General features: G+C 53.9%; 9 protein-coding genes across 9 annotated transcripts; 4 read left to right on the forward strand and 5 right to left on the reverse strand.

The window, feature by feature from the left end:
- Positions 1 to 992: 992 nt before the first annotated feature.
- K452DRAFT_330091 (uncharacterized protein) lies at positions 993 to 3,080 on the reverse strand (the record flags this gene model as incomplete). Its single annotated transcript, XM_033545094.1, has 6 exons — positions 993 to 1,022; positions 1,087 to 1,173; positions 1,251 to 1,646; positions 2,268 to 2,553; positions 2,612 to 2,670; positions 2,847 to 3,080. 6 exons carry the CDS (start codon positions 3,078 to 3,080, stop codon positions 993 to 995), a joined length of 1,092 nt encoding a protein of 363 aa, XP_033391396.1.
- A 1,183-nt stretch (positions 3,081 to 4,263) lies between these two features.
- On the reverse strand, positions 4,264 to 4,806 carry K452DRAFT_166171 (uncharacterized protein). The gene has a single exon (XM_033535729.1). It carries the CDS (start codon positions 4,769 to 4,771, stop codon positions 4,472 to 4,474), a length of 300 nt encoding a protein of 99 aa, XP_033391397.1. The 5' UTR covers positions 4,772 to 4,806; the 3' UTR covers positions 4,264 to 4,471.
- A 290-nt stretch (positions 4,807 to 5,096) lies between these two features.
- On the reverse strand, positions 5,097 to 6,199 carry K452DRAFT_293031 (uncharacterized protein). Its single transcript, XM_033541484.1, has 4 exons — positions 6,149 to 6,199; positions 5,953 to 6,092; positions 5,602 to 5,865; positions 5,097 to 5,465 (listed from the first exon to the last, which is right to left on the reverse strand). The coding sequence occupies exons 2-4, from the start codon at positions 6,076 to 6,078 to the stop codon at positions 5,409 to 5,411; spliced, it is 447 nt and encodes a 148-aa protein (XP_033391398.1). The 5' UTR covers positions 6,079 to 6,092; positions 6,149 to 6,199; the 3' UTR covers positions 5,097 to 5,408.
- Positions 6,200 to 7,609: 1,410 nt separating this feature from the next.
- Positions 7,610 to 9,001, forward strand: K452DRAFT_330094 (uncharacterized protein; the record flags this gene model as incomplete). The annotated part of the gene is made up of 2 exons (XM_033545095.1): positions 7,610 to 7,692; positions 7,801 to 9,001. 2 exons carry the CDS (start codon positions 7,610 to 7,612, stop codon positions 8,999 to 9,001), a joined length of 1,284 nt encoding a protein of 427 aa, XP_033391399.1.
- Positions 9,002 to 12,562: 3,561 nt separating this feature from the next.
- On the forward strand, positions 12,563 to 14,302 carry K452DRAFT_303367 (uncharacterized protein; the record flags this gene model as incomplete). The annotated part of the gene is made up of 4 exons (XM_033542711.1): positions 12,563 to 12,626; positions 12,676 to 13,184; positions 13,243 to 13,371; positions 13,424 to 14,302. 4 exons carry the CDS (start codon positions 12,563 to 12,565, stop codon positions 14,300 to 14,302), a joined length of 1,581 nt encoding a protein of 526 aa, XP_033391400.1.
- Positions 14,303 to 15,191: 889 nt separating this feature from the next.
- On the forward strand, positions 15,192 to 17,644 carry K452DRAFT_166316 (uncharacterized protein). Its single transcript, XM_033535730.1, has 3 exons — positions 15,192 to 15,298; positions 15,361 to 15,718; positions 15,771 to 17,644. The coding sequence occupies exons 2-3, from the start codon at positions 15,469 to 15,471 to the stop codon at positions 17,591 to 17,593; spliced, it is 2,073 nt and encodes a 690-aa protein (XP_033391401.1). The 5' UTR covers positions 15,192 to 15,298; positions 15,361 to 15,468; the 3' UTR covers positions 17,594 to 17,644.
- A 50-nt stretch (positions 17,645 to 17,694) lies between these two features.
- On the reverse strand, positions 17,695 to 19,397 carry K452DRAFT_330096 (uncharacterized protein; the record flags this gene model as incomplete). The annotated part of the gene is made up of 3 exons (XM_033545096.1): positions 17,695 to 18,292; positions 18,361 to 19,211; positions 19,266 to 19,397. 3 exons carry the CDS (start codon positions 19,395 to 19,397, stop codon positions 17,695 to 17,697), a joined length of 1,581 nt encoding a protein of 526 aa, XP_033391402.1.
- K452DRAFT_293037 (uncharacterized protein) lies at positions 19,394 to 20,182 on the reverse strand. Its single transcript, XM_033541485.1, has one exon. It carries the CDS (start codon positions 20,158 to 20,160, stop codon positions 19,690 to 19,692), a length of 471 nt encoding a protein of 156 aa, XP_033391403.1. The 5' UTR covers positions 20,161 to 20,182; the 3' UTR covers positions 19,394 to 19,689.
- Positions 20,183 to 20,322: 140 nt separating this feature from the next.
- Positions 20,323 to 22,747, forward strand: K452DRAFT_293039 (uncharacterized protein). The gene is made up of 5 exons (XM_033541486.1): positions 20,323 to 20,822; positions 21,278 to 21,688; positions 21,744 to 22,104; positions 22,159 to 22,416; positions 22,478 to 22,747. Exons 1-5 carry the CDS (start codon positions 20,573 to 20,575, stop codon positions 22,524 to 22,526), a joined length of 1,329 nt encoding a protein of 442 aa, XP_033391404.1. The 5' UTR covers positions 20,323 to 20,572; the 3' UTR covers positions 22,527 to 22,747.
- The last annotated feature ends 508 nt before the right edge of the window (positions 22,748 to 23,255 follow it).

Genomic DNA, 23,255 nt, shown 5'->3' on the forward strand with positions numbered 1-23,255 from the left:
ATCCCTGCCAAAAGTATGAGTGACTATGCCTACACCCCCAGGCAAGTTGCGCTGCAATGTTCAGAAGTAGCAGTGTCCGAGTAGTGACATGTTTGATGAACGTCAAAGTACCTATCCCCATCGATTTAGATCACTGTGAACGCGAATAGAGTTACACTTACCCATTCGGCTCATGCATACATAGCTTGGCCATTGGTGGAGCATGCGCCGTCGAAAACCGGAGGTTGGAGCGTGGAGTTTGCGGTTGCGATACCGGTGCCTGCATCCCCACATGCCACCTAGCGCTGCTTGGCAGTAGGGCCACTCATTCCCTTTGAGCCTCAACAGTTAGGTGCGGCGGAGTGCGTTGCTATCCAGGCTGATTATGTTGGTCAGAAGACATAGAGTCGCCCAAAAGAGAAAGGCCTCAGCATGCCATGCTTCATTTCGTTGCCGACCCTAGGCTTAACATCATCACATCAGACCGTGTCCACCGTGTCCCATCGTCATATATTGTACAGCATCATGAAGGGAGTGTCGGATGTTTCGTGCTGTGCTTGCTGAAGACATGTGCTAAGATTGAAATCGAGATGGTCGCACCCTCGGGCGAGCGGATGTGTCGTCGGCTCTTGAATGCTCTGGTCAAAGCCTTCTTTGGCCGGATTGTTATTCGAAATAGGCGTATAAGCAAGAATTGACATGGGGTCGAAAAGAACTGCCAATTAGAGATGTGTCGTATGGAAAGTTAGCAATTGAAAGGAGCCCAGATGCTCAAGTAGCACGACTTCAAGGAAAGCTGGGCGATGAGGCGCAAAGGACGTGCTTCGAAACATAGACCACACTGAGAATAGCTCCGCAAGAACAAGTGCTCGCTCTTTCGTGATTCAGAACAGCCATCTCTTTTAAAGCGTTCAAAACTTCCAGTTGTACTATCTATCTTGACGCTGGGGTAATTGGAGCTATGCACAATACATTCCCGGCCGGGAAGAGATATTCGAGAACCAAGGAAACGCTTAGAGGACGGAAAGGTCGCCGAACTTCTCCTGTGGGGGTATTAGCACACATACAACCCGAGCCAATTTTTTTGCAAAGGGAGTGGATACGCACCTTGTAGCCGGGGACGGCCCAGCGGCCCTTGGAGACGAGCTGCTCGGTGCGCTTGTCGATGTCCGGGCGAGCGGCAGCAACATCCTCCTGTATAATTGCACCGCATCAGCAATCGCATTTCCAGCAAGAACCCCATAATCCTCTGCGCCAGACAAGATACGCACCACAGTGAGGTCCTCGAACGGCCTGGCCTCCTCGATGTTCTTCAGCGTCTTCTCCAGATCCTTCAGCTCGTTCTCAATAACGCCCTTGGTCTCCTCGGCGCTCTTGACGGCCTGGGCCTCGAAAGCCTCAATGGACTTGATCTGGCGGTTGACGTCGTAGGTGGCGGGCTTGAAGGTCTTGAACTCCTTCTCGATCTGGTCGACGATGGCCTGGTTCTTCAGCACGCTGCGGTAGTGGCTGAAGTCGACCTGCTGCGGCTGCTCGGACAGCATCTGCACCTTGCGACGCGCATCGTCGTGGCGCTTCTTGAAGGCGACGAGGGAGTTGGCGGTGTTGCCGCGCAGGCCAAGCTGCGTGCCCAGCTTGGTCCAGTCAATCTTGAGGGCTGCGCTGCGCTGTTGGAGTAGAGGGGTTAGCCGGTATCCTGCGGAGGCCAATGCGGAGGAAACTTTGCGAATGCGCTGGATGTGCGGTCCGGAGCATGCTGAGACGGGGCAGGGAAGAGTCTGGGACGTACTCCGACGGCCATTGTGATGGATGTGATGTGGTTGCGAGTGGAGAGGGCTTCGGATAATGTGGATGAAGTCGGCTTGCGTTTTCGAGCTCCAGCGCCAAGAACAAGCCGGTAAGGTCACGTGCAGCAGCTCTGCCTGAGATTCACGGCTTCAACGTAGTTACAGAGGTTTGGCCACTGTCCAGAGATCTCCTTTGCCAATGCGATTGCAATCGGAATCGGGAGCTAAACTGAGCTCGAAATTATGCATACACAGGCATTGACACAGATTCATAACCAGTCATATTCGCAGAAGGAGCTTTTTAAGATTTTAACCATAACTCCGTAGAGTCATGGCCCGGATACCAGTCGATCGCTCATACCCTATCTTATACATATGCACCTGTGAGGACCCGTCCTTTGCCCGAAGCTTCCACTTCAAGATTCCAGACGAGGCGCGTCATAGCCTCATAGCCGCGACAGATGCGCTAACTTATATGCTGAGAGCCATGATGGAGTTGACAATGTCGTTGTCATTCTCCTTGAGCGCCTTGACGGCCTTCTTCCTCGACACGCTAGCCTGCTGCATGACAAGCTCGATGTCCTTGGCCTCGAGGCCGGAGTCGTCAACCTCCTCGCCGTCGTCCTCCTCCTCTTCCTCCTTCTTCTCCTCGGTGGCAGGCTCCTTGCCCTTGCCGTGGTCGTGACCCTCGTGCGACTCGCCGGCAGCCTCGGCCTGGGCGAGCTGCTGAGCAGCGGAAGCCTGGGCGGCGGCGTTCAGGTCCTCGATCTTGGCCTCACCAAAGACGCTACGCTCAAATTAGCATCCTGTATAGCGGGTGCATCAGCGGAGAAAGCAGAGCTTACATCCAGGTGTTGCTGGAGGGGGACTTGTAGACATCGGGGTTGTTGATGACGAAGAGGATCTGCAGAATAAGTGGTCAGTGATGGTCTTTACAAGGGCGAACATTTAGCTCGCAGTTGCGCCAGGGTGAGTGCAGCTCCCGCCAATTTTTCGTGATGGTCTGTTGGCGGGGTCTTGCCCATTACGAGCTGCCCACAACCCAAGCTTCACAGCAGCTCAAAACATCGTCACACTCACGTTCTTGGGCCTCCTCAGGGTAACACGAGTGATGCCCTCGATGTGCTTCAGGCCGAGCTTGGCAATGGCCTTGCGGGCCTTCTTCTCGTTGCGCGAGTGAACGGTGACGGACGCGCCAGCGGGGATCGTGGCATCGCCAGCCTCCTCGCCGGACTCGGAGCTGGACTCGTCCTCGACCTCGGCGACCTTCTTCTCGGGCTCGTCGGGGATCTCTTCGACACGCGGGTTGGCCATTTTGACGGGTGTTGTGGGAGCGATGCTGTGATGTCGTCGACGTAAAGCTCAATGCGCGGGCGGTTGGGCTGGGCTGCGGATTTCGCTTGTGCGCGGTCCTTGCGAAGCGAGACACGGCGGAGTGATGCCATCAGAAGATCACCAACGCGGGGACAAAAGGTGTCCCCAACATCTCCTCGCATCTTTCCTTGGCTGCATTTGGATCCTGCAACTTCGCTCGTTCATTGCATCTTTTTGTTAACCGTGTGCTGGTCAAATATTGACACGTGGTTGAGTGTTGCTTTCAACTGCTCCGCGTAGTCGCTGTGCAATCGTTTGCGAGTACAACAACTTGCTCAAGATCTATAGGCCGCTTGCATTGCATTCATGCAGGGTTGGTTAGAGTTGCTGGCACACCATCATTCGTACGTGCCGGGGGTTGATTTGGTGCCATGTGTCTGTTCAATCACCTAGACAATCTTTACTCAACTGCGCGCGACCTCAACCCGGAAATTGATTGCACTGTGTTTACTTTCAGCTGCAACTTGTTATAGTTAGCTCTGTTAGCTGGCGCGGAAGTTCCCTCTGAAGGCCCATAAAAGCAAGAGCTTATCTTGAGGAATTAAATAGTAGAAACCATAACCAGAAACATGTGCGGGGAACACGCCTTGTATCAAGCCATTTTCCAATTCACTTAGGTTTTTACATTACTGCAAGTAAACAGCAGCAATTATAGAGCTGGAAAGCTTAACCACATATGCAAAATGCATGGCTAAATATTCAAGATGCTTCAGATGAATTGAGCAATTCACTGTTTGATATGCAGCTAGCCGAAAAGGGCAATCCTTGGCAATACAACCTCGAACATAGTGATATATCTCTGTGCCACCGTGCCACGTCTCGCCTCTGGAGCCTCTGAGGGAGGCTTCTGGGGCGGCTGCCGCCTCAGCTGCACTCCGATGTGATACGGCGGTGCCCAAGGCCTCGGAGGCTGCAGAGGCTGCGGGGGCGAAAGTACGTGGCATCTTGTCAGTAATGAGCTAGAAGTAGTCATGATCTACTCCAAAATAAACAGAGTGCTAATCTGATGTTCCCGTCGCCTTTCAAGCGTACAGATTGTGATGTCTTGACAATTGATGCAGCTGGGAGGATACCCAAACGCTCACACCAACAGGCATGTCCACCTGAGCAAACCGAGCGCAGTCAGGTCGCAGCCTTACATTATTGTCGGAAAGCTGATCTCTCTGCGAAGTTGCAGTCCACTGTCCACCCCCATGTGCATGATCAAGACGTAACTGAGGTACCAGCCTTCTCCTTTACTCACCAAAAGTAATTCTTCCACATTTGGTGAGTCTTCCACATCATGAATGCGCTTTGTCGGTGGTAGGATCAAAGATTTTGAGCGCAGTCGATCAGGGTACCTGAATTATTTGCGTTCGATAGAAGGTGCCCACCAAGCATGTCCACGGCAGTCTGCCTCTTGATACCCACGCGTGTACAGTCTGACTTAAAATGGGAGAAGTACTAGCGTCAAGTAGGTTGAATGGCTCCCCTCTAGGGTGCTGTGGGGAGAGAGTCTGGAGGTGGGGAAATGGAAGGCTTGATAGAGGATGAGAAGCGCTTACCCTAACAAAACAAAGACAGTTAATGGCCATTGAATAAGTTTTCCTCCAGAGAACGAATATAACCGAAAAAAACCTACTCTCCGGCATAGCTCAAATGACGTCAGGTCCTTGTCGAGCCGACCTGTGAGCACCTCAGCCAGAGAAGGCGCAGTTCTGTGATGTGTATGCGGAAAGCCAAGTGTTCTGGCGACATGTAGTTGACAAGCTACGAGATGATACCGCAGCGAAGGTATCATAATAACTTTGGAAGATAAAAAGATGACTAGAAATAAAGAAAACATGACTGGAAAGAAAGGAAAACCAGTATCGGCGGATATGAGAACATGCAGAGGCATCCTATGCTTGCATTGTAGTCATTTCGTGACTTTAGAACAGGGGATTATGGCGCTGTCGGTAGTGTTCAAGACGAGCCTGGCTGCGTGTGATATCAAAAGGTGCACCGCAATCGCTCAAGCACTTCAGCTGGCAATCCACTGGTCACCGGCGCACGCCCATACTTTAGTAGACTTGGTTTTCCTGTCTCACTCAAAAAAGATTCCGTAGACGCCCCATGTCCGGATATGCTTTCATTTTGAGAACCCATGGATACATGAAGTTATGACCCGTGTCCATGTCGTTCTCGGTATCGGAAAATGCTGCGTCGAGGCATGTGAACGCAAGACCTTCTCCATTTTAATGCCATGAACAACCCGTCCTAAGAACCCCGTCCGACTAATAGCACCCCTTACGCCTTGGCGGAGGCGCGGACCTTGGCGAAGTTCTTCTGGACCTCGTAGCGGGCCTGTAGAATTTATGTCAGCTCGCGCTCTTTCCTGAATTTCCGAGGCATAACAAGGGCGTTGCCGCGCGCGCCAGGCGCTGCGGCTAACCCTCCCATGCTTCTCCGCCGAATCCGGCTGTCTTGGAAGGGTACCCACCTGCTTCCTCAACCTCATGACCTTGAAGCGCTCGAAGTCGTTCAGCGCCCTGCGCTTCGCAATCCTGTCCTTGTTCTTTGCCCAGTTGCTCTGGGAGAACTTCTTCTCGACCTCGGTGGCCTCCCAGGCCTTGCGGACGACACCGTTGCCGGCAGCGCGGGGGAGCTTGGCGATGACGATCGGGGTCAGGGACAGGTGGGAGAGAGAGACGGCGTGGCGGGGGACGGTCTTCTCCTTGGTGGAGGCGGGGCCATCAACGAGGACCTGTGTCCAAATGAGTACATGCTCCTGGTTTGAATATGCTCCGCGGATCCGGCGACTGTCCAGCGGGGGGCGGGCGGGTTAACGTACGCGCTTGTGGTCGATGATCTCGACGATGGCGGCCAGACGACCCTCGTACTCGCCGGTTGCGAAGAGCACAACACGGCCGACCTCGACGAGCCTCCAGGCGGAAGTCTTGACCTCTGCGTCACCCATTGCGATTGATGTGTCTGGCGGGAAAAGCGTGAGTGTATGTCTCTTGTGGCGTCGGCGTGGGCTCACGTACTGTGCTACGGGGTCGGTGGTGCTGTTGTCGTTAGTTGAGGTCGGAGTCGTCGTCGTCTTTCTTTGGGTCTATGCGAACGGGCTGAGTGGACGTTCGCTTACCGAAATCTCGTGTGTGCGAACTTGTGCCTTTTGGGTTTAGCGTTCCTCGCAACTTTTCCCTCACTTGAACGCTTCACGACTTTTCTCTTCCGCCAACTTCACTCCAACACCAAACACCACCATGCAGCAGCAGCAACAAAGGTAAGCACATCTCGTCGCATCATCTTTCTTTGAATGATGACATAATTTGCGATTGACTACAGCGACCGGAGACCCCCGCCAGGGTTTCATAACGGCGTTGTAGCTATGATATTCAATTCTTACATATTCTGACCCTTCTTCCACCTGCACACAATGTCGGCCATCAGTATCGCGAGCATTCTACTAACCTGAGTAGTAGTGTATTGTAGGTTTCAAACGGAGCGCATTGCGCATTGGTTGCATTCAATGTAGCGTTTCCACCCGCTGCCGCGATGGCACACGGTAAGGTAAGGCAACATTCGCTGTTTTTCAGCACTGCAAAACACTCCCTGTTCGATGATTAAAAAACATATCACGCCTAGATAGTATTTGACCCTTCGGGGACTGATTTTTTTTACACCAAGATCACTGAGAACACACCTAAAACCACAATTTCGCTTGCGCACAGTTTGTTTGAGCATTGGCTAATAGCATGCGCAGTACAGATCCATCTTCGAGGAAACATTTTCCAGAGCATTCGCGCACATGAGTACATGTCACTCAAATGCGATGAGCTGTTCGCTCAGTATCAGGGTAGCTATGGACTCGTTGAGAGGCAGTTGCGCGTAAGACCTGTGGCGGCGCTTCTTCCGCGCCTATCTGGCGTAGGCTCCGAATTTGTTGGTGTATCGACCGACGGCTGGCTGTCTATCACGGAACCTTCCCACCACGTCTATGTTGGCGTATTATGGGAAGGATTTCAGAGAGCATTTCGAGTTGGTTTAGAGTGAGATGATCTATCGAGTTGTAGGCAGATAGACAATAGAGCATTTGTATTGCTTGCATAAGACGCGCGCTCAAAGTGAATCTCCCAGAGTCAAGAATGATGATAGGTATGTATGGGCGCCAAGCCTTGTGCTACCATGCCCGCGGAAGCTGCAATGCGCGCGCCCTTACTTTCCCGCTGCAACTTGGCGTAGGGATTCACGCTCTCTGAGATTTCTACCACGTCCTGAATCATCTATATCGTGACCTTGAAGCTCCTAGCAAGCCTCCTTCAGCAAACAACATGTCCTTCTTCTTCCCATGGTTGAGGGCGGAGAATCGATCCTCCGTCGCAACGGGATCGACAGAAAGTGTAAACAGGCGCGGAGAAACACCGACACGCCCGTCGAAGCTTCGCCAGCCAGCCTCCGTGACCGTCAAGACACCCGCAACAATGAATACTTTCCGCGCGGGCATGCAGGTGCATGCCGTTCCTGAATCTGAACGCGCATTTGATGCGACTGGTCGCCAGCTCCCTTGGGGCTACGAGTACCCGGAGTAAGTCTCCCTCAAAACTCCCTCGTCTCGAGATACTACCTTGACCTGGTATATTAGAGCCGACATGACGCACTTTTTGACTGACACGGACTTCGACGGCGACCACAGTAACGAACACGGCCAACGTCGCCATGTTGAAGAGCGAGGCCCATTCGGAAGAGCGACACGGAGACGCGGTCTGTCGCGTAGCAAGACTACGGGCACACCGGCGCGCAAAGAAGACCAGGCGCAGGCAGAAAACACGAAGTACATAGACAGCATCTTTACCAACCTCAAGACACAACCCTCTTCGCAAGATACCGCCGCCGCGCCCGCCGCATCTACGCAGACCGCCGCCGCACCCGCTTTAGCTGCGAACCAAACGCCAGGCGCTGGCGAACCCACTGAGGTCATACTCTACGGGTTTAGCACTGATACCCAGTGGGCTGCGATTGCCCACTACGAGAAGATTTCCGGGGGCATCGTGTACGAAGATTATGACCGGCACCCACCCACGTCCAAGTACAATGTACCTCTCAGCACGAACCGGGCGCTTGCAGCGCGTAGTCTCTCAGCAGCAGCATTGAAGAAGAAGAACACGTACAGCGGCGGCGACCACTGGATCAAGGTCACGTTTGACTCGGCCGAGGCGGCAGACCGCGCCTGCCACTACACTCCGCACACCATCCACGGCCACTCTGTCTATGCCGAGTTGTACCGCGGCACAGGACCACAACACGGCGATATTGCCATACCGCCCACGCACGCCGCATTCAACAGCATAGCAAGCTCTCCCACCATGTCCAGCGCGACGATACGCGGCTCCAACGCCTCACCAAACACGTCCGAGACGGCCTCGTCGGCGACCGCAACCGGGCCCTCCGCTCCTCCTACCATTCGCAACCGGTCCGCGCCCTCGTCCTTCCGCTCAGCACTCACCAACGATGCTGCCGCGACCACGTCCTCGGACGCCTCCACCGGCGCCTTCATTCAACGGCCCCCGGGCGCTCCGCAAGCACAGCCTGGCACCGAGCCGCCCGCGCCTCCCGCGCCCCTTGCCCCTCTCCGCGTCCGCGGCGCAAAGCGCGCAGTCCTGCTGCCGGCCGAGCAAGCCCTGCTCCCCGTCGGCAGCTTTTGGAGCCAGATGTTTGGGTCGTGGCCGATTCTGGGATTGTTGTTTGGTGGTGGCACGGACGTGATCGGCAGCGAGGTCCCAAGAACAGAGGATGGAAGCTTCGATTGGGCCACTGCGAGCTTCTATTGGAAAGTCTGGGCGTGGATTGATGCGTGGCTTGGGACAGACTTTTTGGGGATTGGTGGGGACGAGTAAGGGGTTATTGTCTGAAGATTATTCGCCTTGTTGCGGGTGGATTTGCAAAGAGGCACGGTCTGAGAAAGTGGCGGTTGGGTTGCTGTCTGCGGACGCGGACTTGCATAGGAGAGAAAGAATGGGTTGGTTGCAAGCGAGAGACACGCATGAGCATTGGCGTTCCGGACGGACAAGTTTCAAGATAAGCTAAGCAGGAAAAAGCGAAGGCGTTTGATTTTATTATGTACGATCATGGGCTTTAGAGAGGTACAGTCGGTCTTGGATAATGAGCTATGCTATTTGCTGATACAGCAGTTGAAAGCACCACGTTTTAGGGATCTTGTTTGCGCAGAGCGGCGGTCCCTTTGTGAGCCTGCGGCTGTGCGGTTTGGCGGATCCTCAGAAGCCACGGAAGCGTGCGCTTTTCGGTTGTGATCTATCCGGTGGCTAGCCTGTTGCTCGACCCAAAGGCCCCGCTATCCAGCAGCTTGGGCGCGTTCCGGACAAGCAACGGCTGAAGACAGTGACGGACCCTGGTCCGGAGTGTCGGTAGGACTTTCAGCGCACTAGAAAGTGGGGACACGTAACGCTCATACTGTATGTCCGTCTAGTGCTTGTCTGGACTGTAGTTCGTTTCAACTTCTTTATTCGCGGGTGATTATAGATTTGGTAGCGGGATGTGAATGATAACAAAGGCCTAGATTTCATAGCTATTCTATCTACCCCTTGATCGTGTGTTGAGTAAAGCCTACTGTACCCACCGAGTACTCCTTGAGTAGTTATAGGTGACCTGAAGGAGAGAGGGGGCGAGGGCTACATAGATATGAAGGCAAGAACATGCGAAGGCATGAGAGTACTCTACAAGGGTATGAGGGGATGAGTACACGAGAGAGGGAGAAACAGCTAAAACAAGCTGACAAAACATTCACCGGAGGCAGGATACCACTCAGAAGCGTTTTGTGGACAGAAGAACGTATATTTGAGACCCCTCTACTTGGCCGGTTCAGAGAACCGTTTCCAGGAGACACGACGAGGACGTGTAGAGTAGGATTTGTCTCCCGACCGCCGGCATGCGCCGACGGCCCCCTGCAGTGCTATGTCTTACAGGGAATGGTGTTGAACGGGTTCATGGTGTCGTGATTTTGTGGTTCGTTATTCGTTATGACTTGATTCGTGATGTTGGCAGTCGTGATTCTTTCTGTCTTGATTCGTGATGTTTGTGTGGTGGTGATTACAGCGCTTGGTGTCCGCGTTTGAGGCTGTCGCATATTGTTTCGACGCCTCGTATGAGGCCAAATATTGCTTTGGAGATGCCGCACATGACTCTGAAGACTCCCATTTTGATGTTTGTTGTTGGGGTCTTGATCGGGATGGATGTTGGTTGGTGATCGCTGATGTTGGTGGAGTTCTCTGGTTGATTTGATGGCGGAGAACTCTGGGGTGGGCTGGAGAAGAAAAGAGAGAGGGGAGGGGGCTGACGACGAGGAGAAATACTCTCTAGTGTGACTCTTTGAACAGTACCATAGTTGTGATGTAGGGACCGGCTCTAGCCTCTTGGAAACCCACTGATGCCATCGCTGGACGGATAACAATGCCATCAGCTCTCTACAACAATCTGTTCTCTTGTTTGCCAAGGCGAAGGCAATTAGTTGTTCCTTCCATTAAGTCCCTTGGTGAGAAAAAGTCTTTGTTCGTCACTTAGAATGCAAACTTCTCTAAGGCTCCGGATAATTTGACCACTCCTCTGCTGTTAAACATACGTGAGTATGTGACTTGTTTCCACGCTCTTCTTCCTTTATACATTCGCACCTTTATAAAGTTCTCTTGTAGGATCTTACTGCCGCAGCCTCGTATCCTTACAGAGTACCTAAATTTAGTTATGTTATGCTTATATGCAGAAGAAGTACTTTGTAGGTATAGAAGATCTGGATAAGAATGCGGCCAGGGGGATGGAAAAATCAGGAACCTTCAACAATTTCTTTAGTACAAGGTCCATGGTATGGTCATATTTATCGTGCGTAGGGTCGTTTAAGAGGTCCGTTGAGTCATGACGAGACAACATTTTACTTTGCGCCGCTGTAGATGACATCTTCATTGCTTCAACCCGGAAAATTTGAGTTTTCAACCGTCCATCTTAGTTATCTGGTTGCGATCTTGGTCGATGCAATGGGGCGAACCGTGCCGTGCTAGGTACGAATTGATCAAGGGTCGAAAGAGTATTCATTATACAAAAGAACACTGAGGAACTCGTGTGTCGTGTCGTTGCTTTGCACAAGGTTTGAGCTTTTCTTTAACGGGCGTGGGATCTACTAATCAGCCAGCACTTATGCTCAGACTCCAAAGCGTATAGATCATCGTTTGCTGTGAGGTGTCATGGCTGCTACCCACCTACGTTGTCCCTTGCCTAGGTGGATACCGGTTAGATCGATTCCCGCCTCCTTTCTATTAAACAGAGTGGTGAGCATCCGGTCTGTCGTTCTGAAGTGAAGTATTCTCTAGATTTCACGGCCCCACTGTCATCCCCGCGAGTCAGCGCCATTGGTTCAACCGCCTGATCGATCTCCACAAGCCTTGGACGAAGTAGGTAGAGAACGTCCAACGAACGGCATTCCACATCGGAAACTCCGACCTGCACTTGGGACACGTTCTCCGCCATGGAGAGCTTCGGTTCGAGGAGATTTGGTCCATGCAAGAGACAACCACACGGAGGAAGAGACGGAAGAGACGACACATCTGGGGACAATCTGCAGTCGACATGCCGAAGTGCGGCGAGGGCCGATTGAGAGATGATATCAAAGGCCATATTCCGTATTGGACGGAGCAAAGCCACTCGGTAAATCCACCTAGCGGCCGTTGGAAAGGCCGTTGCAACGGCCGGACAGATGGCTTTTTACGGGGAATACCTGGTCAGCCTGGAGGTGTTTGAGGCCGGCATCCGAGTGCGCAATAAGATTTGACGGCTCCGCCTCGACGCAACGTTGTTGGACTCCACAGTGAGACGTGGTCCCGACGGAGGATGATCTTCAATGTCCGGTCAGGGAATGGCAGGTTGTACGGCCGTAGATGCAGGTCTCGGGGAAGGATGGCAAGCATCCGGCGTCAGAAAGCGCACGCCTGGTCAGCCAAGTGATCCGGCGCAGAAACAAGCTTATGTGTGAGCAGATATAAGGCGACGGAGGCAAAGCTTATTGTTGTTGCAGCGCGTCTGTCGACCGAGAAGAGGCAGCACAATCCCGGTTATCGGCGGACATTGTCGCTTGCGAGTATATTGAGATGGCGGTCCAGAACTAAGAGGCAATGTACGAGCGGAGGTTGGTCAGGGCCGATCGATCGCTGCGTTCTCCCCCAACGGAGTAAATTGCGGGCGGCGGGCAGCTGACTCGAGCAGACTCGCTATTGCCTGCGGAGGCGCGAGGCGAGGCCTTGCATTTCCTCTCTTGGCGCCCAGCATCACCGGTCATGTGAAAGCCATACCCGCGAGGCTGTCCGTTCTGTCATCGCCCCTGATCTTGAATGTGGCCGGCCGCCTTCTGATGGATCTCATTGTCCGGATACGCCACTCCCGCCTGCCGCCTTACTGTCATGGTAGGCGTCCCAGGCCGCAGCAGCGGCTGCCACACCTGTCGCTCAAGACATATCAAATGTGGTGAGTAATCACCACGACTACTACTCCAGTCGGCGCTGACCTTCCCCAGATGAGCGCAAGCCGACCTGTCACCGTTGCGAGAAATCCGGCTACGCCTGCCAGGGCTACAACAAGCCCATCCATTTCCGCATTCACACGGCTGGCGCCTCCGCTTCCACCGATACCCGCTCCAAGGAACCGCAGGACCAGCGCTATCTGATGGTCAAGAAGACGCGATGGACCAACCAGCCTGCTGCCGTGCCGCGCGAGCTGGATCTCTCGGCCTTCCAAAATGACATGGCCTTCTCTTTTACTTTCAAGAATCTCACCTACAGCAGCTTCGGTCGACCGTGGCTGCAGATGGCTGCTGCTGATCGTATCGACGCTACATCTTCTGCGGCGTGCAAGGCGCTCGCGCTGGGCTTTCTGGGAAACTCGCAGCGCCAACTCACGCTCCAGAACAAAAGTGCCGTCGAGTACGGAGCGTCTTTAAGGTTGCTTATCAAAGAACTGGCCAACGTCAAAGACGAAAATGCCGGCATGTACATCATTCCAGTGATGATCTTGCTAATGTATAATGTATGTCTTAAGGGGGAAGGCTTGAATTCCAGGAACGGCATCGGTTGACAGAAAACAGTTTTCGGTATGCAAAAATGCCGACTTCAGTCACCATGAGGGTCTGCGTCAGCTGGTTCTGTTCTGTGGCCCAGAGCGCTTCCAACAACAGCCATTGTTGAGTGCGTTTGAGGCAACAAGGGATATTTTAGTAGGTCACGGCATTTTCGTCAGTGAACGCATTTCGAGCTTACGCATACAAGATTTCAAAGGCACTTTTGGAGCAGAAACGGACATTCTTCGAAGAACCACATTGGAAGACGATACCATGGCTTCTGAACCCCACAGCCAAAAACCCCACCAACCAGCTCCTCGACATTCTAGCGGACATACCAGGATTTTTAGAGGACGAAGCCACTGTCAAACAGACTGGAGACCACATGTTGCAGCTTAGCCTGTTCTCGCGCGTTGAACAGCACTTACAAGAACTGTACAAATGGCGTTGGGCGTGGGAGGCGAACAATCCGGGTGCGGCCATTGAAATTACTTCATCGCCTAGTAGTAGCCCCGAAGATCCGTCGACACCACAAGGGCTAGAAACAGTCTTGCGATATTCGACCTTCCTCCAAGCCAACGAAATCTGCCTCTACAATGCCGTACTGCTCTGGCTCCTCCGCTTCCTTGACGACCTTAGCCCCGGCGGGTCGGCCTCTGCCTCGTCGCTCAACACCTTCGAAAGCCCAGCTACATTCTCCTCCCCGTCAAACACCACACGGTCGAACCAATCAACCGATGCAATCGATGATGAATTTTTGCTTGCGCAAGACAACTGGTCCAGAACACCTGCTACGCCGCTTTTGTTGCCAGGGCAGGCTCGTTCTCTAGGCCAACCAGCGCTGGAAATATGCCGCAGTTTCGAGTTTCTGCTACACAGTTTTGCGCGCAGCAATGATACGGCCCTGTCATGGATGATGCCTATCAGTCTTGCCTATTATGTCGTGCAGGAGGATAACGCATATACCAGCTGGATTCGTCGCAAGCTGAATGCGTTTGAAGGTAAGGAGAACCTTCCTATGTTTCAGGTTGCCATGATGATGATGAAGTGGCGGGCCGATATTCGGGATGCTGGGACCCTGGAGTGAGGAGGGATTAAAAAGAGACAGGCGTTGTGATGCATGCACTATGAGGCTGGCGTTTTGCATCAGCAGAGTGCCTGGTTTGCGAGCTGGATATCGTAGACCAGAATCGCTCGCAACAGCCAAAGACTTGATGCACCGCATCCGGTTGCAGGCGAGTCACCCAGGACCTCAGTGGCCGGACGTGCTTTCATCTATTCTCTAGGGCAACGACCCTCGGGCGCGCTTTGGTGGGTGTGGAGTAGCGCCAACTTTGGCTGTTCCGTCTATTATTGGAGCTTTCGCTGACTGGACATTCAAGGCACCAAAGATTGGAAGGTAGAAGAGAATCATTGGTCTCTTTGCTCCGTATATCCAGTATAACTGCACTTTCCTCCGAATACGAGGAAGCTGGCAGAAATTCATTGAAGTGCCGAGGACATCCACGAAGATAGAAAAGGAGAGAGCGACGGGAAGCCCAATGAATTGGGACAGTTGTCACGCAGTGGGATAGGGAGTCAACCTCCTTGCCGCCTTGCCGAGAAGGCGCAATGCAAGAGCGTATGGACGAGCCAGAGCTGACAAGATGGTGGTATGAGCGGAATACGAGTGTGTTGGATTCAACATTCAAACCGGATAGAGAGCGTGAGTTGTTCTAGTGTTTTTGAGAAAGAGTAGGAGTGGGAAGATACCCTAGATTGCGTTTCCAGATTAGCCATGTTTCCGGGTTATCCCGCTGAAAATGCCTCAGGCATGAATGTTAGGCAAGCAGCAGATCTTCAAGGCGACGAAGCATTTTCCATGAAACCCATAGTGGTTTCTTCTGAATGGGGATCGTTTGAGGGCCTGTGGCTTGTGAGCAAGGGCCAATGCCTAGCGAGCCGCTCCGCCGCGACAGCCAACGGTGGGCGGTGCTGGTTGTTGCGCCTGTCTTCCCGCAATGACCTCATATCTCATGCTTTCGTCCGGGAGATCTCCACGACCAACAAGCCCCTGCGCCCTCTGATTACGACAACAACAAGCGTCCGTTATTATTCTCTCTTGATTCGCAACATGCTTCTAAACTCTGATAAGATCTCTCTCAGGGGACCACTTACCTCTTGCCACCAGATTTACCTCGGTTGTGTCTGAGCACCAATCATCGACAAAGACAGATCGAACAACAACCTCAACCAAAAGACGCCAGCTTGAGAATGCACGATCCCTGGGAGGAAGTCTCCCATCCCCGAGAAGCCAAGGAGCATTTTGTTCAGTATCTCAAGAATGAGGTGTCTCATCTCAACTTTTATCGATTGCACATGCTCTATTTCCTAGTCACCATTCTCATCTCATCTGTCATTGTCTACGGCGAAGGTTTGGCCAATGGCGCTAAGCAGGTGGACGGAAAAGAGCTTAGGTATGTTGATGCGCTGTTTCTATGCTGTAGCGCAATGACAACGACAGGTAGGTATGCTAGCTCTTCCAAATTCATGTGGTGATGCTGACACTTTGGCAGGGCTTAATTCTGTCAACTTAGGGGACCTGACGGCGTTTCAACAGGCTGTCCTTGCTGTATTACTACTTATCGGCAACGTAATATTCATTTCAACGTTTGTTGTCATTGTACGCCGACACTTTTTCCGCCGCAAACTGGCCGATATCGTGCAGCACTCACGGTCTGGCCGAAAAGTTGTTGAGGACCTCGAACAGCAGGAAGTTGGCCACGGTCATCATGGTAGTGGGCTACGCAAGCGGGCCACCCCTAATGGCCAACACATGACTGTGGAAAAGAAGTGCGGGAGAAAGGTCCCCCTAGAAGAAACAGAAAAGCCAATCAGACGGCGTCATTATCACCACTCTGCCGGATACGGAGCTTTTCCATGGCCATGGGAAACGCACACCTTCCAACACCTCATCCGACGCCCTTTCCATAAGCTCCACAAAGAGTGGCAAGTTCAAGAGCGCTCCTACATATCCTTCGAGCCCGATCTCGATGAGCGAGGGCGCTTCAGGAACCTTAAAGAACACGAAAGAGAAGAATTAGGCGGCGTGGAATATCGCGCATTAGAAACTCTTTTCTGGATCCTAATTGCTTTCCAACTGTTCTGGCTAGCGCTCGGAACCGCCTTCCTGGTCCCCTACTCCTACCGCAGCGACATAAAAACCATCATCACTTCATCCCAACCGGGCGACCTCAACCCAGGCTGGTTCGGTTTCTTCGCCGTCGTAACAAGCTTCGCCAACGGTGGCCTCAATGTCCTAAATGTCAACTACGTCCCCTTCCAACGGCACTACCTGCTCTTGATAGTCAGCGGCGCTCTCACCGTCGTCGGAAACACGCAATTCCCCATCCTCCTCCGCCTCATCATCTACGCCCTCTCAAAAGCTTCGCCTAAAGCCTCTTGCCTCCGCCAAACCGCCCTCTTCCTCCTCCACTATCCCCGCCGCTGCTTCATCTACCTCTTCCCCTCCAAGGAAACCTGGTACCTGCTCGCGATCCAAGTCGCCATCGACACAACAATGTGGGTTCTTTTCGAGCTCCTCAACCTCGGCCTCCCCGCCGTAATGGCCCTGCCCCCCGGCACCCGCGCCGTCGACGGCCTCTTCCAGGCTACCGGCCTCCGCACTAGTGGCGCGTATATCATCAGCATAAGCAGCCTAGCCCCGGCGCTTCTGGTCGCTTATCTCGTCACGATGTATATCTCGTCGTTCCCGGTCGTGATGGCGCTGCGCCAGACCAACACGTACGAGGAGCGCAGTATCGGGCTCGACCGAGATTCTGTGCACAGCGCGGGCAGCGCAGACAGCAGCAGTGGCAGCGGCGGCGGAGGCAGCGGGAGCGGTGCCCAGCTAGGCCCACACATCCGCCGCCAGCTCGCCTACGACATCTGGTTCCAGCTGCTGGCCTGGGGCGTGATCTGCACGATTGAGCGGGCCAAGCTCGACAGCAATGCGCCGGGCTTCTCCATCTTCAGCATACTCTTCGAGATTGTCTCGGCTTACGGCACAGTGGGCCTGAGCACAGGCGTGCCCTCCGACAGCTACAGCCTGAGCGGCGCGTTCGATACGGGGAGTAAGCTGGTCATGGCGGCTGTGATGCTAAGGGGCCGGCATAGGGGCTTGCCGCTGGCGATTGACCGGAGCATCTTGTTGCCGGGGGAGGACCTGATGCATCGGCTGGACAGGGAGTACGGCGAGCATGGGGGGTGGGTGAATGAGGAGGAGCGGGAGGAACGGGAGAAATTGACGGAGCGGGAGATTAGAAAGCGCGAGATGGATGGTGGAAGGGAAGACGAGAGAGGGGAGGATGGGGTGCCACATGTTGAATTGTTGAGTTGATGGTCTCTATTTCTAAATATGGGGATGCGGGATGTCTCGCTATATGATGGAAACCATACAAACACTTTTCCCTGCGATGCCTCCACGCCCACAATGCTTTACTACTCCTTCGTCGCGTCTTTCGCCCCCTGTTCCTTTGCTTCCTGTCTTTTCCTCTCCTTCCCCTCTATCCTCAAAAACCTCTCCTCGCGCCACGTAGGCCCAAACTTCAAAACCAGCAGCAGCGGCGGCGCGCACGCAAACATGACCAGCCCCAAAAACGTATACGTCCAGCCCAGTCCCCACGCCTTGATAATATACTCGACAACCGCCGTCGCCGCAGCGCTCAACAAACACCTACACACGTTCAACGCGGCCGTCGCCGTCGCCGGGCTAGTAGGATACAAGTCGACGAGCAGACTCGTGATCATGGACATGGCGCCGCTGAGGCCTGCTCCGCCGACAAAGAGCACGACGAGCGGCGCGGCGAGCGAGGTGCGTGCGCGCAGCACCCAGCCCCAGACCAAGATCGCGGTCGAGCCCGTGAACAACGGGTACCAGGCGAGGCCGAGGCGGGCGCGCTCGATCGGGAAGCGCCGCAAGTCGGTGCTGCGCTTGCGGTCGATGGGGAAGCCAGCCCGCTGCGCCACGCGCCGGTAGTTGCGGTCCATGAGGCGGCCGCAGGTTAGGCTGCCGACTATGGCGCCGACGCTGAACGGGCTGGGTGGAGGAGTGTTAGCTTGGGATAGGTGAAATGTGGGGTGGAGTTGGGGAAAGGATGCACAAACATGTAACAGAGACCCACTTGGAGTGTGTTGAAGTCGTAGGTCTCGGCGAAGAGGCTGGGCATCGGGACCATGAGGCAGAAGAAGCAGGCCATGTACATGGAGAGAACGAATAGGATGATGCAGACGTCCTTCTCGACAATTATGCGGAGCGCATTGAGAGGGTTGGGGAACTTCACGCGACTGGTTTTGGCAATTACTTGCTCGGCCGTGCCTTTCTGCTCTCGCGATCGGTCCTCGAGGAAGTTCGTGAGAGATTTGTTCCAGCCCTGCGGCGGTATCGATCCATCACCGACGATGTTACGGCCGGTTTCTGGCACGAAGCCGACGTAGAGGATGAGATAAATACCGCTGGCGATGAGAAGGAACCAAAATATTGACGGCCAGCCTAGGAATTGTGATAAAATTCCGCCGATCACAGGGCCCAGCGCCGGACCTAGCTGCGTGCCTAATTGCACCCAAGCAACATAAGAGCCTCGCTCGGTGCTGGTCGTGATGTCTGCGACAACGCCGTTAGCTAGTGCAATGGTTCCACTGCTGCCTGAGCTCTGCAATGCCCGCAGGACCAGCAACGCCGCGTAGTCCCGCTGCAGCGCCAGGCCTAGGTTCGCGAAAACGTATATGGTGAAGCACATTATGTACACTGGACGTCTTCCAGCTTGGTCGGCCAGGTCTCCAAAGAACATGGGGGCGATACCCTGGAGTATCATGTAGGTAGTAACTGAAAGATTGATATTGGCGATCGAGACGTGGTACTCCCGTGCCATGGTGTTGAGACTAGGCAGGTACATCTGACCGGAGAGCGGAGAAAATATGCTTCCAAATGCTGTCATGAATATGATGAAGGCTTTCGTCTTGGGCGAAAAGACCGAGTGAATGGGTCGCTCTGGGGGTGCTGCGGCGGATACCTCCACATCATTTGATTCTTCTTCGCCGGTCGTATGGCTGCTGCTTTCCACGTCGGTGTTTGGCGTAACGGTTGCTATGTTCGTCGACACATCGGCGGTGGATTGGATGCTTTTTTCAGGCATGGCGCACATGTGTTATCGTGAAATTAATCGAATTAATGACGAAATAAGTGAGGAGTTAAAAGGTTTACTCCCAGGACAGCATGGTTTTGGGTCGAGTCACAACGGGGCAGAACGGAGTTTCCGAGTGACCGTTCCTACTCCTACAGCGCCAATCAGACGGCGAGGGTCGTACACCGACGGAAATAACAAACTTATGCCCATCCATACCTATGCTCCAGTTAAGACCGTCACTCCGCATTTTTGTGCTTCTGCGAACCGCGTGCGCACGCGCAGTTGCACAGTCCACCGCGATGCCTGCGCGTCATATAGCTAGCGGCTTTGCTTTTTCGACCTTGACCCTGTCTTTCTTCTTGGGCTGCCGCTTAGCACCAACGGGGAAGCGTTTCTGAGCTCCGCAGGCATTACATTCGACAACAAGTACATCTGCCCAAGGCTTCTTGCCGCCCCGACTCAGGTTCTCTACTCTGCTGGATGAGGTGCTACCGGCGATGAGTATGGCACTGCAACGTTTGCAGATGGAGTGCTTGACTTGGTGAGAGAGGCGGACTTGAGCCTTCATGGAGACTAGCTGGAGGTGGGAAACGAGATGGTATGGCGACGAAATCTTTGTCTGTGCATGGGTAGCCGGTTGCGTGTGTTCTCTTTGTGGGGAAGTTCCATTGTCTGCTTGAATGGCTAGATAGGTGGCGGCCTGGTAGAGGTAGGAGATGCGTGAATGGAGGTGCTTGTTGGGCACAGCCTTCTGGCTCTTTCCGGCGTCGGCTTTGGCCATCTTTCAAAGGTGTCGAGGCACGAGAGAAAGCAGAGAGAAAGCAGTGACGCACCAAAGCGGAAGGATGGAATTTGTGGCTGACACGGTCACGTGCTGCGTCTGTGCGCCTCCCGCTGTTTTCAGCTCCGTCGCCTCGCCAAAGAACGAACCTCAACCTCATCACCTCTCTAACGACCCACCATCTGCTCCTGTCAACCTCCTTCCGGCGCCTTCCCATCGAACCGCGGCGGTCGCATTGACGAACTCTTAACCCGCGACGACCCCCCAGCCTTTCGCACCAAAGACTTGACGAGCTTTTACGCGCGGCAAGGCTCGACTCCACCTTGACATCACCGGACACGTTCCGTCGCGTCAGATACGGCCTCCAACCTCACCTTTCCATCCAGTGCCGCAGCAGCCGAAAACCATCAACATGTCTCACGAGGAGGACCTGATCGATTACTCCGATGAGGAGCTCCAGCAAACCGAAGCCGTCGCGACGGGTGCGCCTGGCGCCGCCGCCAACGGCGAGCAGAAGAAGGGCGAGCTGACTGTCACCGGCGGCAGCGGTGAGAAGAAGGGTAGCTATGTCGGCATCCACTCGACCGGTTTCCGCGATTTCCTCCTGAAGCCGGAGCTTCTGCGTGCCATTACCGACTGCGGTTTCGAACATCCATCAGAGGGTTCGTCCTAACCTTTCCCCTCAAGCCCTCCGTTCTTCAAGAAGCGTCCGTCCATCTCCGCGCCAATAGCGAACGAATATCCGTCGAAGCAAGTGAGCGGCCGTTATAGAGGGCTTTGCGCGCAAGTTTGAGGTGTCTTGTACGACCTGGACACGCAGGCAGCTGCATCAGCATCAAACACGACACACAAAAATTTTCGCATGTCATTCGGCTTGCCGACTGAGCAGGACCATCGATTCTGCATGATCTGCCCTTTGTGGGACCGCAAAGCCGCTTGTGGCTTTGGCGCCCATACTGAGAACCGTTGGTCCGTTGTTATCTGTCTGATGACATCGGACCACTTTGACTTGGCTTCACTCGACTAATAATTGCGAGATGGACGGACGCGACGCTCGATTGCTTTCTATTATTACGCTACTTTTGGAACCAAATCTAACTCCTCGGTTCCGAAACAGTCCAGCAAGTCACCATTCCTCAGGCCCTTGTCGGTTCCGATGTGCTTTGCCAGGCCAAGTCCGGTCTCGGTAAGACGGCTGTGTTCGTCCTCGCCACTCTTCAGCAGATTGAGCCTATTGCCGGCGAGACCGCCGTTCTGGTCATGTGCCACACGCGTGAACTGGCCTACCAGATCAAGAACGAGTACGCTCGTTTCAGCAAGTACATGCCGGAGGTGAAGACCTCCGTGTTCTACGGTGGTACTCCTATGCAGAAGGATATGGAGGTCCTCGCCAACAAGGACACTCACCCTCACATCATCGTCGGTACCCCAGGTAGGCTGAACGCCCTGGTTCGCGAGAAGAAGCTGCGCCTTGGCAACGTCAAGATCTTCGTTCTCGACGAGTGTGACAAGATGCTCGACCAGATCGGTAAGTTGTTGGCAATGAATGGCTTATCAAAAAGCGCGTACTGACAAGCATCCAGACATGCGCCGCGATGTTCAGGAAATTTTCCGCGCTACGCCCACCCAGAAGCAGGTTATGATGTTCAGCGCCACCCTTTCTAAGGAAACGCGCCCCATCTGCAAGAAGTTCATGAAGAACCCGCTCGAGTGCTATGTCGACGATGAGTCGAAGCTCACCCTTCATGGTCTTCAGCAATACTTCGTGAAGCTGGCCGAGTCGGAGAAGAACCGCAAGCTGAACGACCTGCTTGACACTCTGGAGTTTAACCAGGTCATCATTTTCGTCAAGAGCACCCAGCGTGCAACTGAGCTCGACAAGCTTCTGCGAGAGTGCAATTTCCCCTCGATTGCTGTTCACTCTGGTGTCAGCCAGGAGGAAAGGTAAGCAGTAGCCCTGATTTGTGATATTATTGATTTGCTCACACCCTAGTGCAGAATTAAACGCTACAAGGAATTCAAAGAATTCAACAAGCGTATCTGCGTTGCCACCGACGTCTTCGGTCGCGGTATCGATATTGAGCGCATCAACCTGGCCATCAACTACGATCTTCCTGGTGATCCCGATTCCTACTTGCACCGTGTCGGCCGTGCTGGTCGTTTCGGTACCAAGGGTCTCTCCATCTCGTTTGTCAGCAGCGAAGCGGACGATGAGGTTCTTCACACAATTGAGAAGCGTTTCGAGGTTCCCCTTCCGTAAGTTGACATAAAAAGGGCTGCTTTTTCGCTGGTCGCATCGCTAACCACAATAAAATAGGGAATTCCCGGAGGGTGGCATCGACGCTAGCACCTACATGGCCCAGTAAGCGGCAGAGCGCGGGATGCGTGGCGGTTCTATGTGTTTTGGTAGCTTGGACGATGGCCGACACAGCAGCAGCCTCTCGATGCTATCGGATGATTGCCAAAGCAAGCCATCTACTACCGGTCAAAAGCTTTGGGCGTAGGGACTTTTGTAATGGTTGCTTGTTTTTTCTTTTCGCCTTGCTGTACTCTACTCGATGAAAATGCGAAATCAATGGGAACGAACACAATGCTTTGCACGAAACACGGTGACATAACACGGACCTCGGTGCAAAACCGTGGTAGTAGGTATATTCGAGTAAGTTAATTATGCGAAGGGGGGAAGCTGTCGTCACTGTGTCGTGGTTCGTTGGGCTGAAATGCGGAGAATGCTACCTACGGTACGGACAGCGGATAGCGATCAGGCGTGCGGCATTAGTTAGGCTATCTCCACAACGGCGACCAGCCTAGTACTAGCTCACATAACGGAGCGAGCGCGCGCGGCCGGCATAAGCCGGGCAGACGCTACGCGCCGCCGCCGCGACCGCATCCCCAAGCGGCATGCGAGCGTGCATGGGGCGCAGCAGCACGCGGCGAGAGCGACGCCGACGGCAGTGGGTGGCGGCGGATGCCTGAATGCGCGCGTCCGCCTGAAAGAAGAAAAAAAAAAAAAAAAAATCAAGGTATGAACTCCTAGGGTGCTAGGGCAAAAACCTGGCTACACACGCCACGCTACGCAAACGCCACAACTGTGC

Source organism: Aplosporella prunicola (assembly GCF_010093885.1).
Source record: "Aplosporella prunicola CBS 121167 unplaced genomic scaffold K452scaffold_86, whole genome shotgun sequence".
Taxonomy (NCBI): domain Eukaryota; kingdom Fungi; phylum Ascomycota; class Dothideomycetes; order Botryosphaeriales; family Aplosporellaceae; genus Aplosporella; species Aplosporella prunicola.

Excerpts from the sequence above, each read along its gene's own strand:
- K452DRAFT_166316 (XM_033535730.1), top strand. The coding sequence starts at position 15,469 with ATGCACGATCCCTGGGAGGAAGTCTCCCATCCCCGAGAAGCCAAGGAG. Across the intron at positions 15,719-15,770 it reads TAGCGCAATGACAACGACAG|GGCTTAATTCTGTCAACTTA; the intron begins GTAGGTATGCTA and ends ACACTTTGGCAG.
- K452DRAFT_166171 (XM_033535729.1), bottom strand. The coding sequence starts at position 4,771 with ATGCCGGAGAGTAGGTTTTTTTCGGTTATATTCGTTCTCTGGAGGAAA.
- K452DRAFT_293037 (XM_033541485.1), bottom strand. The coding sequence starts at position 20,160 with ATGGCCAAAGCCGACGCCGGAAAGAGCCAGAAGGCTGTGCCCAACAAG.
- K452DRAFT_293039 (XM_033541486.1), top strand. The coding sequence starts at position 20,573 with ATGTCTCACGAGGAGGACCTGATCGATTACTCCGATGAGGAGCTCCAG. Across the intron at positions 21,689-21,743 it reads CAAGATGCTCGACCAGATCG|ACATGCGCCGCGATGTTCAG; the intron begins GTAAGTTGTTGG and ends ACAAGCATCCAG. Across the intron at positions 22,417-22,477 it reads CGTTTCGAGGTTCCCCTTCC|GGAATTCCCGGAGGGTGGCA; the intron begins GTAAGTTGACAT and ends ACAATAAAATAG.
- K452DRAFT_293031 (XM_033541484.1), bottom strand. The coding sequence starts at position 6,078 with ATGGGTGACGCAGAGGTCAAGACTTCCGCCTGGAGGCTCGTCGAGGTC. Across the intron at positions 5,866-5,952 it reads AGATCATCGACCACAAGCGC|GTCCTCGTTGATGGCCCCGC; the intron begins GTACGTTAACCC and ends ATTTGGACACAG. Across the intron at positions 5,466-5,601 it reads TCATGAGGTTGAGGAAGCAG|GCCCGCTACGAGGTCCAGAA; the intron begins GTGGGTACCCTT and ends TAAATTCTACAG.